The sequence below is a fragment of the Lycorma delicatula genome, chromosome 1 (genome assembly GCF_047948215.1).
Source record: "Lycorma delicatula isolate Av1 chromosome 1, ASM4794821v1, whole genome shotgun sequence".
NCBI classification, from domain to species: Eukaryota; Metazoa; Arthropoda; class Insecta; order Hemiptera; family Fulgoridae; genus Lycorma; species Lycorma delicatula.
The window spans coordinates 332259102-332275568 of record NC_134455.1 but is presented as its reverse complement, the minus strand read 5'-3'; the positions used below and the strand labels follow the sequence as shown (position 1 = coordinate 332275568).

Sequence of the window (16467 nt, the reverse complement as noted above, 5' to 3'; positions counted from 1 at the left end):
GAACCTGCGCCGTATGAATGCTCTTGTAAGAGAGTACAAGAAGATTATGGAAATTCGAAAACCTGCGAATACATAAGGACATTGAGAATGCCAGTCATGGTCACCTTCGGTCTAGAAAGCCACCTATCAAAACAGCTACTGCTGCCACAGAGGACGACGGATTTGACCTAACTGACGCCTGGCGTTGAGAATGGACCACAAAGCAGAATAACCAAATCCCACTCAAAGGCCGCCAGGTTTTGACTTGCCACGTAAGACATATAAACGGGGTATAACACCGATGTCCCTTTGTGAGTGTAGTGAAAATCAAACTATCAGACACATCACAGAAGTTTGCCCTAGGTCAGCTTATGAAGGGAATCCTAAGATTTTGTGATGGCGACTCTAGAATCGATAGCATATATTAGTTTGTTAAATCTTTGTTTATAATTTTGACTGTAATTGGTGTTATATTTTAGTGCCATACGCTAAATAAATAAATATTTCCATTATACACCGTGTTATAAATTTTGGGTGTCAGTTTTTTGTTAGGCCTCTCTCTTTTTCTGTTTGGCTCCTGGAATCACCATAAGGCATTACTTCAAAGGATGATATGTATCAATGTAACAGAGGTGTAATCTTGTTCAGTCTCAGGTTGACCATTCCTGAAATGTGTGGTTAATTGAAAACCCAACCACGAAAGAATACTGGTATCCATGATCTAGTATTCAAATTCATATAAATGTAACTGCCTTTACTAGGATTTGAATCTTAGAACTCTTGACTTCAAAATCAGCTGAATTGCGATGAATTTAACCACTAGATCAATCCAGTTGGGTACTTTATTAATTCATTATTTTTTTTTATTTATTTACTTTTTGAGCATAATTTCTGTATACACCTACATGATTTAATCATATTAAATCATAATACCAAATTCAAATTCTTTTCCTGAATTTGAATGCACTCTTTCTTTGAATTTGTGTGCGTTCTTTCAAGTCATGTTGTGATATGTTCTAACCAATCGTAATGATGAACTAACAGGCATTTAATATGTAGCAAACTAATAATTGACAAAACCAAACAGCAACTACTGAATAATCATAATAAATATAAAAGTATTTATGGCAATGAATAAACAAGAGAAGAGACAGCTTCTGGAAAACTTTTCAAACCCAATTAAATGCATCACATCATATTAATCATTTCTATATTAAGAGTGCCTTCCTTTAGGTTCATAAACCAAAAAAAAAAAAAAAATGGTGAAAGTGATTACAGCTAAGATTATTTTCATAATATGATTAAAATAAAGTATTATTTTGCAAAGAATATATGTAAATAACATTAACTTCAACAAATACTAATATAAAGTAATTAATACAACAATATATAACAAAGTAATTAATAATCATAATGATGTACATTAAAAGTGAGTAAATATTACAAAATAAACACATCAGAGGTTACATTTAAAAAACACACATTCTTACGATTAACAAGATATTTTAATAATATAATTAATAAGTTATTAAAATAAATTAAAAGTAACTATTTCTATTATGTAATGCAACAGAAACATAAATACTTACTTGATCAAAATACTGGCAGAACTTTCGAAGCTCAAGAGGATCTCCAGAACTATCTGATATGTGTTTTGCTCTTTTATATAGGAAAACTAATAAACGATGTTTTAAAGAATTAATTGTCTCTTCTCTAAATGGTCGGTATGAGCTACTACCAGCAGTAGGAATCACATTAGAAATAAGAAAATCATCATCTTCAAAGCAAAATCTTCCTATCTTTCTAACATCTACAAATATTCCATCAATTATATGAAACACATGGATAGTCTGATGTTGTACTGAAAGAACTGCTAAAGTATCTCGATACAAATAAATACCCTGATTGTGAGAAAGAAATATTTTATCCACCTTAAATTCTCTTGTGTCACACAACTTTCCACAATGAAGATCAACAATATACAATGAATAATCTTCCAAAGGTGATCTTGGATTTGGTGTCACTGCTTCATTGTTTGTGTAAATTTCATAAAAATGAGGCCTTAAATCTTCTGGTATATATGCAGCAGATCCAACAATCACATAACGTCCATCATCTGTAAACAAACTACACTCTCTGTTTAATTGCTCACCACTCTGAGCCACATTTACAATCCACTTAGGTTTAAAAAACCTTCCAAATACCTGATTACGAATGTAGTCACTCTCTTCATCACTTTTATTACCAATATATTCTCCTTTGCAACTATGAATCAAGTCAGCAGCAGCTGAAGAGCCTTGATACTCATATATTTCTAAAGATGTCTGATCTGAAGAAAATGCAACAAAATAATGACCATCTGGACTAAATTTTCGTAGAAAACATGGTGGTTTCTCCACATTAATAATAGTAAAATTAGGAAACACATTCAAATGAAAGGAACGGGCTACATGAAAGTGAGTTCCGGGTTTCACAGCTCCAAACGTTTCCCGTTTTATCAGGCGATTAACAATATTCTGAGGAGGTATTACACGTTCTTTAATGCCGTCTTTAACCAACATAGTGATAAAATGATAATAAAGTAGCCTAGTCTGTTCCACATCAGTTACAGGCCACTTAATGTTTTTCTATTTGCTCTACAAGGACAATCATTACCTACAAAAATAGATGCTCATACGCAAGGTTGGCACACTAATATTTGTAAAAAATATCAAAGGAATTTAATAATCCTCAACCCTTCAGTATCACAATCTAATCGTTCACATAATAAAACTTTGATATGCATAATATAAATAAAATAAAATTGCAATAAAAGAAATGTTTTCGATAGAGCCACATATCTCTCATTTTACCTATATAATCAGTTTTAATAATTTTTAAAAAATCATTAGACTAATACACTACACATCCACATCCGATTTTCGTTTTTTACAAATACATAACTAAGTAAATTGTACCATAATCCTACACAAACAAATGAATCTTTTTAAAAATAATATAAAAATATGATCGGTCAACTTAAAAAAAAACAAATCAACAATAAACTCCATGATAAAACTCAAAACAACACCCATCCAACGTACTGTCAACAATCATAACCTAACAAAACACAAAACCATCCTTCCTAGTTTTTAAAGTTTCCACTGTGACCAACATAAGAACCATAACAAAATTAACAAGATTAATGTGCAAAGAATAAATTGTATACAGCAGTATATTTTAAAAATCTATATTCAATTTTTGAAATTAAAAACATGTAATTTTAATGTGAAATTAGGTATGTCACTCTTCAGAAGTATCTGGGTGTTATCCTTGATGAGAGGCTTCTCTTCAAGGAGCACCTGCAGAATGTGGCGAAGAAGGCAGTTGTGCTTTCTTCGCCACATACTGCAGGTGCAGTATGTGGCGCGTACTCCAGGTGGAGTACGGACGCCGTACTCTACGGCGTCCGTAGAGTAGTCCATCCCGATTGGGGGTTGAATTTCCGTACCATGCAGATTCTTTACAAAGGTGTTTGCGAGGCCATTATGTTGTACGTTGCGCCCGTTTGGGCTCATCGTTTGCGGTACCAATGTTATAGGGACATCCTATTACGAGCCCAGCGTCTTCTTTTATTAGCGGTTGTCGGCGGTTACAGGACTGTCTCGCGAGAGGCAGTAACTGTGATCGCGGGCATCAAACCTGTGGATATTTCGGCTACGGAACGTAGCCAGCGGTATGTTGCAAAGAAGGGAGGCCTTCTTACTTCAGGGCGTATGCGTGAGATCGAAGACCAAGGTTTTGACTCTTGGCAAGATAGGTGGAACGATTCTTTAACAGGTCGTTATACGCATGGTATATTCCCCAATGTTAGAGAGTTGCGAGCGGTTAGCTGGGTATCCCGCAATCGGCACACGACACAGTTCCTCTCCGGACATGGTGCCTTTAGGGATAAATTGGCTAGGTTTAGGTTGGTTGATTCCGGCTTCTGTCCGGACTGTAGGGTCGATGACACCGTGGACCATGTCCTACACATATGTCCCCGGTACGAAGCTGAGCGTACCAGAGTTACTAGGGAACTCGAGAGAGTAAACTCTGGTTTGGATCTACGAGTCAACTGGAGGACTCGTAGAGAGTGGACAATAGTTGCTGGCTTCCTCGCCCTGAGCAGGACTGCCGAAGGGATTTAGTAGGTGATAGGAACCTGGGTGGCTAGGGACCGCCTGGGCAGTTGACTGGCCGAAGGCAGGCGCTTAAGGCAGCGTGCCTCGGTTAGAATAATTAGTGTTATTTTGTTGGAGTAAGGCTGTCGGCGGAGTTGCGGCCGCTGCCAACGGGCATGGTTATCCTTGTCTCGGGGGGTGCGGTCGCGCTTCGACGGGGGCATTTTGTGAGCTAACGACACTGTCGGCGGGGCGTCTCTGGGTGCCGCTTCGGTGGTATGCAACGACGTTTCGGCGGCGGTTACGAAAGATGGTGAATGTCACGCGGGACTCCGCGATGGAGCTGTGTGGGAGTAGGCGTTAATTCTCCTCTCCCGGGCAGACCGGAGCGGAGTCAGTAAGAAACTTATTTCGAGTAATAAGCGGGGTTCTTAAGGGAACAAGGTCTAAATTTCGCTGTGTTAACTTTAGTGGGAAAGTTTTGTTATAGTGGTAGTTTTGCTCGGATCTGAGACATTCGATAATTGGCTCAATAAAGTTAGTGTTAGGCGAGGGGTCTTCATTCCGCGGTTAGGCTTCTAGCTTAGTTCCTGAGGGCGACGTGGTAGCTGCAGGTGTCCGTTGTCTTCATTCTGAAGGCATAAACACATAGAACTATCTTGGGGTGAACTTTACCGATGCAGATGTCCCTCGGGGCATCTGCATTGGTGGCATTTCTGCGGGGCCTGAACTGTAAGCTGTGGTGCGCAATCAGTTTGAGGGCGAGAATATGTCCTCCGTTAAAGCCACTACTGGCTAGGAACGGAGGGGGTGGTGTCGCGACCGTTCACGCTACTAGGTGGGATCTTCTCCCTCGGTGGGGAATCGAGATGGTCCACTATAATGCCAGTACTCGTGGGAAGCGTATGTCAGTCCCAATATCTATTCCTTCGGTGGTTGTTGGTTCACGTGAAAAAACAGCAAATCCGGGAGTTTAAAAAGGCTACGACCGACCTTGTCAGCCAAAGATATGACGAATGACAGAAATTAGAAATGTAACAAAGAAAGATAAAATATCTAATGTGTGTTTCCTTGTGTTTAGATGTAAAGAGGAAGGTAGATCCTTTACTAAAGTTTCTGTTTCTTAGAAATAAGTGTGTAGTAGCAACTAGTAGCTCACCAAGATCCATCAAAAAGCTTAGCAGTGGCGCCCTTCTAATTGAGGTTAATAAAAATGAACAGAGTTGGAAGCTCCAAGTTATATAGGAAATAGAGCTAGAAGTAGATATATATATATATTTTTTGTATATATATATATATATCAAAAACCATAAGGAAGCACCAAATTTACCCCTTGATTTATACCCCAAGAATTTTAATATGGTTTAATTTCACAGAGGGAGCAGAAAGCAGAGCTAAATGTTTCATGAGCCAAAACTTGCTAACGAACCGTTTCCTGACCTATGTTTATATGAACATTTTTCTAATTTTGGCTCTAGAATCATTTCCTGAGAAATTGCTGTTCAGTTGGTGATTACTTATATGACCTTTTTTAATGTAGTAGCAGTGATATTTGATATAGAGTCTTAACTTAAACAAAATATTAAGTTCATCAAGTGTATGTGGGTTGTTTGAGTACACATTATCTTTCAATATGGAAGGACTCAGGTCCGGTGAATGAGGAAGCCATAGACTACAAGAAATTATCCGGTCATCAAAGAAATAGCATATTTTGCCGTATGTGCAGTTACTTCATCTTGTAGCCAGCAATCACTCTCATCAGCATGAAGCAAAGCAATAAACTGCATGATTATTTCTTGATACCGTTCAACTGTGAATGTCTCCGAAAAAAAAGATAGGCCTGACAATTCTCCAACGAGGTACAACACACCACATCTTAATTTTTTGTGAATGTAATGACTGTTCTTGGAACATATGTGCTTTCCCTGAAGACCATATTCTGTAATCTGACTGTTAATATATCCACTAAGATGAAACCAAGCTTCATTGCTGAAAAAACCATGTCTAGAGCAGATATATCATTTCTGATGACTTACGTTAGTCCGGTATAGATGTAATTTTAGAACATAACTAGCTTTACGAACACTTCTGTAAGATAGCCCAATCTGATTAGAAAGTTTTCAGAGTCTTTTTTTAAAGAATGAAGTGGTGTTTCATTTATTGTCTGCAGATTGTCGTCAGTTATAACACTTGGACGACCAATACACTTACGGTCACGCACACTATCTGTATCCCGAAAACAATTAAATAAACAACATATAGTGGATTTATATGACACATCATCTGGAAAAGCATTTAAAAAAAATCACCTTGACACTGTGTACAATTTCGATTTGCTGTAACTCACAATAATGACACGTTCTTGCATAAAACACATTGCTGCTCAGACTTAACAAATAACTGGGTGCCACGCCCACAGTTGCCTGGAGGCATGATCTAGCAGTGCTACCATACACTATTCTGTCATACAAAAATTACCCTAATTAAAATATCTTTTACAAATTTAACTGTCATTCCTACAAAGCATAGAAATTTGTGTATATATATATATATACAGGTGATTGTAGTTACGTAACCCAAACTGTTTTTGTGTGTGTGTGTATATATGTACACACATACACAATTTTTTTCCCTAATTTAAGTATTGAAGAAGGGTTCAAAACTATATATATATATATATATATAGGTAGGATTGTATCTTAGCTACATAGGGCTCCTAGCTCTCAAGATATATAGGAAAAAATGAAGTGATAGTGGAGCCCCACAATACATTGAATTCCAGAAAGGAAGTGATCTTCTGCCATGATTTGACTGATATTGATTTATCAGAAATATCTGAAAAGCTATCATCACAGTCTGCTTCATCTGTGCAGAAAGGAGAATGGTATTGATGTGCTTCATTCTCACTTATTTTAATTTTCTCAACTCCAATTATTCCTAAAGAATAAAAAATTGGCTACCTATCTGTCTGTGTGCGACCGTTTATACCGAATCTAAGACACTGCTTTCAGTGTCATAACCAAGACAGTTGCACGAATGAACAAGTGTGTGCATGTTGTGGTTATACAGGGCATGATGATAGCACATGTGCTGAAATAGAAAACTATGTTAACTGTAAAGATCCATATTCAGCTAGGTTTCAGGAATGCCCCCTCTATAAGGAAGAAAAGGCTATATTAAAAATCTGTACTGAGGAGAAAGTATCCTTTCCTAAGGCTCGTCAGGGAATATAGAAAATTCCTCAACATGAGGAATCCAGTATAACCTGGTGTTAGTTTTGCAAAAGTCTCACTAACAAGGACAAAAAGGGAACAAATGCACATCGTGCAAAAAATTAACAAAAATGGTAGAGGCCTTGTCAGAACAAGTAAAATCATTCACATCTGTTATTACAGCACTGAGTACAGGCAAGAAAATTACGTCTGTTAGAAAGTCCAAAAGTGGTTTATTGAAAACCACTTCAATCAATTCACCACCAAAGAAAATTCCCGCTGCACCAACGCAGCAAACTACCTAGATCACTATGAACGGATCTACTAAAACCTTGTCACCTGGTAGGTGTCTCTGGCCTCCCAGGCTTTTGAGTCACCTCCATCTCAAGGACACTTGGAGGTGATGAAGTGTTCGAAGAAGCGAAGTACGTTTAAAAGTTACCAATAGCAAAAAGAAAAAACAGATAGTATTTGATAAGTAATCTGCACGCAGTTTTTATGCATATATATAATATAAGAAAAAGTAATATTTTATGGATACAAAGATTATTCAATGGAATGTTTGCAGTCTTCATTCTTGCTGTGAAGATATTAAAATCCTTTAATAATACGGTGTCTGCAGGAGACTCACCTCCATTCCCAGGATGATGTCATTTCGAGGATTCATCTGCAAAAGAAATGACTGCCAAACTGAGGTTGAGGACATGAAGATATGGCTGTTTTCCTGAAGGTAATCATAGTAGCCGCCTGTGTTCTGTTAGTGGCAAACATCCCTGTAGTCTCAGTGAAGTGATATTGGCACCATTCAAAGTGACTATATGCAACTTATACCTTTCTCCAAATTCTGATATCAGTGAGGATGATCTGGCTTGTCTACTTTCCCAAATTCCTATACTCTGCCTAATAATAAATAACTGGTGATTTCAACGCCCATCACAATTCTTGGGGCTAATCATCATGTTCTCGCTGAAGTAATGTAGTTGATCAACTGAGGCAGAACTTAGATCCCTGCTTAGTGAATGGTGGATTGCACACATTTATGTCATCTTCTTTTTCATGCATTGATCTTTCCTTCTGTTCAACAACTTTACTCCCACGTCTTATCTGGTGCATTTCCAAAAACTTCTTTGGAAGCGATCATAGACTGGTTGTAATTTCAGTCGGTAATAGTGATTTGCCTCAGAGTCAGGCACACAGTTGAGTGGTTCAGAAAGCAGACTGGGTCGGGTACAAGGATTTCTTTGTCCATTATGTCAAAAGTGTTAGTGTGATCCACCAATTTTGCAAGTTTACACATCAAATTCTTGAGAGCGTGAATATTTCATCCCTGTAACATCTGGAAAGCCAAGGCAGCCTGCTGTTCCTTTGTGGGATAAAGACTGCAGGTGTGCACTAAGGGATCAGGGTAGGACTTTACACAATATCAATTGAAGACCAACAACTTATTTTTCTGCACCTTGCGAGGGCCGTTTGCTGTTGAGTGTTTCAGTGTGCTAAACGAAAATCTTAGCTGAATTATGTCGAATTCATTTCTTGGACAACACCATTATCTTTTATATGAAAAAAGGTTCAAACCTGTGGATCAGTACAGTCTATGCAGCTGATTGGGGTGCAAAGTGGTGGAACCCTTATTACCATGCCAGTTGATGGGTCAGACACATTTAGGTCATTTAAGGCAGTTTCACTTACATCATCGTATTATCCTGAGTTTGTGAGATATAAGTTACAGGTAGAAAATATCATGTTGTGATTGGAGGCTCGCAAAATTAATTAACCATACCCTTTTCTTATAAGGTATACCATGAATAATTCTTGTGACACATCCCATCTCCTTAACCAATACTCTGTGCAAAGTGATGGAACGAATGGTAAACCATCGTCTAGTGAGGTACCGTGAGAGAAAAGTCCTAATTACCCCAGAACAATGCAGTTTCCACCAGGGTAGATTGTCTATCAACCATGTAGTTGCCCTGGAAGCTGCTAATCAAAATGCCTTTTTATTTCACCAACACCTGGTGCTATATTTTTCTATTTGCAAAAGGCATACAACAAGGCCTGGAGGAGAGGAATACTAAATACACTTCATGAATGGGGTATACAAGGCAATCTCTTCGCATTTATCAGGGGTTTCCTCCGTAGTTGGTCCATCTGAGTTCAAGTTGGAAAGGCAGTATCTGAAAGTTTCACACTAGAAAACGAAGTATCTCAGGGAAATGTCCTAAGTGTTACTTTTTTTGCTGTAGCCATAAATAGTATAACATACTGCGTGCGAAAACCCGTTATGTGTTCTTTATTTGTAATGATTATTCAATTTATGTAGCATGTAGAAGATCAGCTAAAGGTGAGAGGAACAAACAGAATTACCTGACTAGAATCGTGGAGTAAATCTACTGTATTCATGTTTTCCCTGGAAAAAAGTGCATTTGATTTTCCCGGTTGAGCAAAAATGTTGATCCATCCACAAATGTATTTACATGTAAACCAGTTGAGACATGCAAGCGGGCTAGATTTCTAGGAATGTGGTTTGACTGACTAACTTGGGTAACACATTTGAAGGAGCTGAAGGTAAAATTTTGAAAAATATTAAACAAGCTGAGAGTTCTATCTAATACTAGTTGGAAAGCCAATTGTCTATGCTTGCTGCTCTCCTTCGAGCTTTGAAGTGGTTGGCATGGGCCAACACTCTAAAGATGCTGATGTAGTCAATCATTCATTTATCTGTCTTACTGCAGGTGCATTTCGCTCTAGCCCCGTGGTAAGTGGTGAGCCATCTCTGTCGAATAGACAAAAAAATTTTATGATATAAATAGTATGAATCCTGATGCTATGATTTATACAGATGGCTCTTAAAACATTAATTCTGTTGGTTGTGCTTTTGTGGTTGGTAACGGAACTTACATGTTTGGCCTTCCCAGCATTTTCATTGCAAAGCTGTATGCAGTTAATAAGGTCTTAAGTATAATTAGACCAACATTTTGACATGTTGTTTTCTCAGATTCATGAATGCTTTACAGGTGATTAGAGGTACGAGGTGTGATCAAAAAATACGGTGAATGAATTTTTATAGCGGCAACTGCCGATGCTACATCCGTATGCTGTAATTTGTCCAATAGCGTGATCAACTGTGACGGGCAGGGACAAGTTGTAACACGTTTGAGCTTGCCAGTCAGCTGCCAGAGCCACTAGAGTGAGGTTGTGTTTATCATGTCTGTCACGCAACATGGATTTTGAACAACGCATTAACATTAAGTTCTGATTTAAATTGCAAAAGAGTGCCAAAGAAGCTCACGAAATGTTAGAATTGGTGTACGGCGATAATGTGGTAACTTTGAAGACTGTGTACAAGTGGTATGACCGATTTAAAAACGGAAATGAGTCTGTTGAAGACGAGCAGTGTGCGGGACATTCAGTAACCTCAAAAACAGTTGAAAATCTACAAAAAGTGGAAACAATGGTTCGTTCAAACAGGCGAATGACTATTCGAGTGCTATCGGAAGACCTTAACATCTCATACGGATCCGTTCAAAGCGTTTTGCGAAAGGACGTACGAAGAAAGCATCCAGAAAAATGGACCAATGGCTTCCTTCTTCACCACGACAACGCGCCGTGTCACACCTTGCTTCTCAATCGTGAGTTTTTGGCTGAAAAAAGTGTTCCTGTCTGTCCACCTCCGCCATACTCACCGAATTTAGCACCATACGACTTTTGGCTCTTCCCAAAAATTAAAACTGTGCTTAAAGGAAAACATTTTGACACCATTGCTGACAATGAGAGGGCCACGACCGAGCAGCTGAAAGCCCTTCCGAAAGACGCCTTCCAGAAATGCCTCCAGTCATGGAGTCAACTTTGGGATAAGTGCATTGCTAGCCAATGACAGTACTTTGAAGGAGATTAAATCAAATTCTATGTAACCTTATTACTTTTTTTAATAAATAATTATTCACCATACTTTTTGATCACACCTTGTATGTACTCAGACATCCTAAATTTTATAAAAATATTTATTAAAATCTATAACAAAAGATATTAAGCTGTAACCAGATTGGTATGATTTTAGAGTTGTTAAAACAAAACCATAAAAATTACCTTCTGTAAATTTTAATATATCATTAATCAAATATGTATCTCAAGGAACATGGGATTTTATAATATTAGTTACAATAGAAGCAAAAATATTTAACTGGTAATGTGATTTAGCATGTCAAAGCTAAAGGGACATGCTAAATCACATGTATTAAATCAAGTAAGAAGTTTATCAAATTAACTGCAAAGTTTACAATACTGATTTGTAGATGAATGTTATTAACTAAAGAATTTCCTTTTTTGCCTGATTATTTGCAGTTTTTCCTTTTGAATAAAAAGGAATTTCATGCATCTGGTTAAATATATCATAATGCAATCTTTAAAAATAACATAGATGTATAACTGAACTAATTCAAATCAAACTTAAAATAGAAGTGATCAACTATGTATAATTCATACATTTTTAAATAATCTGTTCTTGGATGAAGTTCATTAATTCCTAAAATAATTAAGATATTATTGAAAAAATCTAATACAGCCATAACTACATGTAAAGCTACACATAGTAATTGAGTAAGGTTCTGTGTATAAATTTTTAATGTGTCTCTAATGTGCCATGTTATTATGAGAAACAAAAATTTTTCATACCTGACTTTTACTAATGAATGATTCCATAATTAATCTCTAATTACAATCGTTTTCCAAGCGACAGATGAAAAAATTTAGTAATTAAAAATAACTAAAATTTTGGTAGCTGTAAAATACATAAAAAAATTAGATAAAGACCATTAAACCTTGAAATTGAAAATAATCTTAAATAAAGTCTTACAGTGGTTAATTTAATGGACCTTACATTTTATGATGATATGAAATTTATCATCTACAAAATTAACAGAGATATTTTATTCCTAAATAAAAAGCTTTAAAAACTCTAAATGATAAGAATGTTTTTTTATGAAAGTTCATCAGGATAAGAAATTTTTAAGGTTTTATGTCAATAACTGCAGTTTAATACAGGAATTTTTTTTGGCTCTAGGCAAGTTTCACTAGTTCACTAGATTTAATGTGAAAAAAATATTTATTTTATGACATTCAGGTAGTTTCTGAATATCTTGAGCAACTCTCTTTAATGGAATCAGTAATCTGCTGCATCCTTGTCCATTTAGTGAAAATATCTGTAGATTGTACCTTATGATCCTTATCTTTTTGTACCTTATGATCATAAAGACAGGATGTACAGTTATTCAGAATCCAGGAACAGAAAGGTTTTAAATCAAATGACAAAGAAATCAGAGATAATCAAATCTGCATCGTTTCATAACTTAAATGACTGATAGAAATTTTTCATATTTAATGATAACCTTAAAATTTAATAAAGATTTATGCTAAAAAATGTTTTTTTTTTAATCAAATCAACTTTGGTATATCCAAATACATTTTTGAGATGTACTTGAAATAAAATTTATATTAAATAAAAATGTAGCAGTATTTGTATAGGTGCCTACACACAAACTGGTATAAATGACTACATTGATGACAGTACCATCAGTTTTTGTCAGCCTATTCAGGCAACTGAAACAAATAGGTTATTTATTCAATATTCTTGTGCCTGAATTAGTAGACATGTGGAGGATCAATCCCAAGACTCTTTCAACAATTTGTATGTTGTAGTGACAAGACATATATATCTTTATAACAATGACAACTGATTTGCGAAATCATCATTGTGTTTGGAGGAATTTATAAAAATGAAAAATTATTTTAAATTACTTACAAATACTATGGGAAATAGAGTCACTGGCAAGAAAAGAAAGTGTACAGAAGAAAATTAATAATATTCAGAGTAATTTTCAAAGATTTAGTCATACCTTTCAAGTCAGGAGCCAATATAGATGACATTTATATCCCCAGATTGTGGTGTTTCAAACTACTTAATTTTTTAACAGATAAATAAATATGGTCTTTCGTTCCAGTTTATTTATGTGGTTTTAAGTACACAATAGTATCAATTTTCTTATCAATGTGGTTTATATAAGCAAATTAATAAATAAACCAAATCGAAAAAATTACGGTATAACCTTTTGTTTCAACTTCACAGGTCTCATTAACTAGGAAGCATTAAAAATAAAACAAGAAATAAGAATTATTAAAGTTTGTGTATAAACTTATCTTGTCATGGAACTTTTCTTACACTTACAAAATAATTAGTGAAGTGTTTCCTAATTTTTTCATACTGTTTATATTTTACTAGATTTCATAGGTCTAATAAATGATTTCAAATTTATATGAGTACTATTTAAACCTAATTTCTCAGTTCAACCTCCTACATTTCCACAGTCAAAACAATCTGAAGGAGAAACAACTGACAGTCATTAAAAAATGTTGCACCACAAATGTGCTAATATTACTGAATCAATGTTTCAGCATCTAGGTTAATTTGTGCTTGAAATATTACAAACTTAGAAGAAAGGATATTGACATGATAACGATCTACGATAAGTCTCACATGAGAAAGTCAATAGTTTAAAATTGTTTTACAGTTTGAGTCCAGGTTTGCATGCAGGTAATGTTTCATCATATCCTCTCTGGGATGAAATGCATCAATGGAAGTAAATATGTTTGGTAGAGATGTGGAAATGTCTCTTCAGATGGAATATTTAAATAAAGAAAGGTTTACTAAGTTTCTCAAAAAATTTTGTATTTTGAAGAACACTTCATCAAAAATTCTTCCACTTGTACCGAATGAAAATAATAGATATTTATTATGCGCTATTGAAAATATCTTCATTTATAATTAAAATAAACTCCTTCCACCAGGAAGCTGGTTAATCTTTCTAAGATATATTATATTTATCCTTTCTTCATGTCAACTGAATTTTAAAACCTACAGTCATATACTGCATAATTATTGCTGTAAACTTGTTATTGCGATATCAATATTCAATAGCAAGAATATTAGTATTACATTTGATACCAACATTTGTCTCACAAACTGTCTTAAGGACTGGTGGTATCTGTAAATTAGTAGTTTTGTAACTTGGATTTAATTTAAAATAATTACTTAACAAATTATTTTTTGTGAAGTAATTATGAAACAGAAATATACTTTTATCATCCAGATAATAAAAATAAATAAATAAAAAGTTTATGAGACTACTATATGCAGTGGTGCATGTCATTAGAAATATTAGAATGTAATTGATTCTGTTAGAATATAAGTGAGGTGTATAAATAAAAACTGATAATCAGATCAATATGTGGTAACCCCGATTTAATCTTCAAAGATGAAGATGACTTTATATGTATCAGAATTGAATTCATTACATTCAGTAGCATTAAAAAAAGTCTTTGAGCAATTGCAAAAGAAGTAAGGGATTAGGAAAAAATACAAAAACATTAGAATGCAAAAAATACTGCTAACAACCTGCAACTTTTAAGTTACATGAAAATTTTGATTTTATTTAAAATGTGAGAATGGCCATACAAAATAATAAATAAAATTCAAGGAAATAGTGCAATAATAAAATGTAGTAGAAAAGAGAATGAAGAAAAACTAATTAAGAAACATAACCTTAAAAGTAGAAGTAAAATTAAAAATCTGATGTGGACACTAAATGACTTCCTTGCACACTTATTAAATTACACATATTTTTTATATAATTATATTTTTTTTATTATTATTGAATTATTATTTATTTTAATTTTTTTTAAATCATAGGTTATTAATTATTAATAAATCAATATATTTAAATTTAAAAAAGTTACAAAAAAACAGGAAATGAAGTCTGATTCAATGCCCTCCCCTTGTAAGATTCCAAATATTTCATCAACTAAAATTTTATTGGGCTATAACTCTAGAACCAACAGAAATAAGTACCACTTATGATATATCATTGAGAAGCTCTCAATAAGGGCTTATTAGTGGAGTTAAGAAGAGGTCCAAAATCCAAATCCTTTGGATTTTGGGCTTTTTTTGGACACTTTTCAGTTGATTGCAGTCAAAAGCGGGTGCAAAACTAGATGTTACAACGGTCCTAAATCCAAAATTTCAACATTCTACGGCTAATCATTTTTGAGTTATGCCAGATACATACAGACATTGCACAGAAACTAGTCAAAATGGATATTTCCATTGAAATCTAAAATTTTTTGCAATTACAATACTTCCTTGTACTTTGTAAAAGGAAGTAAAAATACTAGTATAATTGTAGAGTTATTGCTTTATTGTTTATGGTGCGAATGCATGTAGACTGAGATAGTCAGATAGGAGATGATTTTGATTATTTCCAGTAGTCGAACACTTTTATTTTATTTATGAGTGATTTTGTCTATTTATTGGTTGGAAGGAATTTTGTGTTTATTGCACAGCTACAGCAAGTGTAGAATGCTTGAAGGACAGATTAAATTAAGATTCATATTCATCAATTCTTAAAACTAAACAATTTTATTTGTTAACCTGGGTAATGGCCTAAGGACAAGGCAAAAATTTATGAACAGATTTTACTGTTGTTTTCCTCCTTTTGGAGAAGGGGATATTGCTTTTTTTTTTCTTTTGTCATTGTATACTTGAGAATTATAAGTTAAATAAATTCATGTTATTACATCACAGAGAACATTAGAAGGATGTGTTGAGATCAATCAATCCATCAAAAGCAATAAAAATCAAATTTATTTTTAGATAGATAAACAAAAAATTTAAAATTAAGATGACTATATACTTAATTATAAATGAATATAGTTTTGTACAAGTTATATTTTGCACATAACTCAAGAACTTAATTTCTTGGCCAGAAAACTGCACATATTTTCACTAATGTTTATCAAAACTTTCTAATAGTAATTGTTTCTAACGTGTGGAGATTTCATTTACTCTTTGATATTACTGTGTTTGAATACTTAAAGTTTAATACAATAAAGACCTGCTGCTCAGTTGTAAATCTTACAGAACATCACCCAACTTATCCACTTTCTGGTTATTTAACACAAATTCATATTTTAAAATTTCACTTCCTAAATTATTTTTCCTTATTATTTAAGGAAATATTTATTCCAATTTATCTTTGTATACAGAAATGCATGACCAAAAATAAAAGAGAAGAAAAATCAAAATA

At 34.5% G+C, this 16467-nt stretch overlaps 1 protein-coding gene across 3 annotated transcripts in view; it reads right to left on the bottom strand.

The window, feature by feature from the left end:
* abo (de-etiolated protein 1 abo) overlaps positions 1-3099 on the bottom strand; it is a 39813-nt gene extending 36714 nt beyond the window's left edge. For all 3 annotated transcript variants that reach the window (XM_075382158.1, XM_075382160.1, XM_075382161.1), the window contains exon 1: positions 1569-3099. In XM_075382158.1, coding sequence (XP_075238273.1) covers positions 1569-2540 — 972 coding nt within the window. In that variant the 5' untranslated portion in view covers positions 2541-3099. The remainder of the gene's footprint in view (positions 1-1568) is intronic.
* Between the last annotated feature and the right edge of the window lie 13368 nt (positions 3100-16467).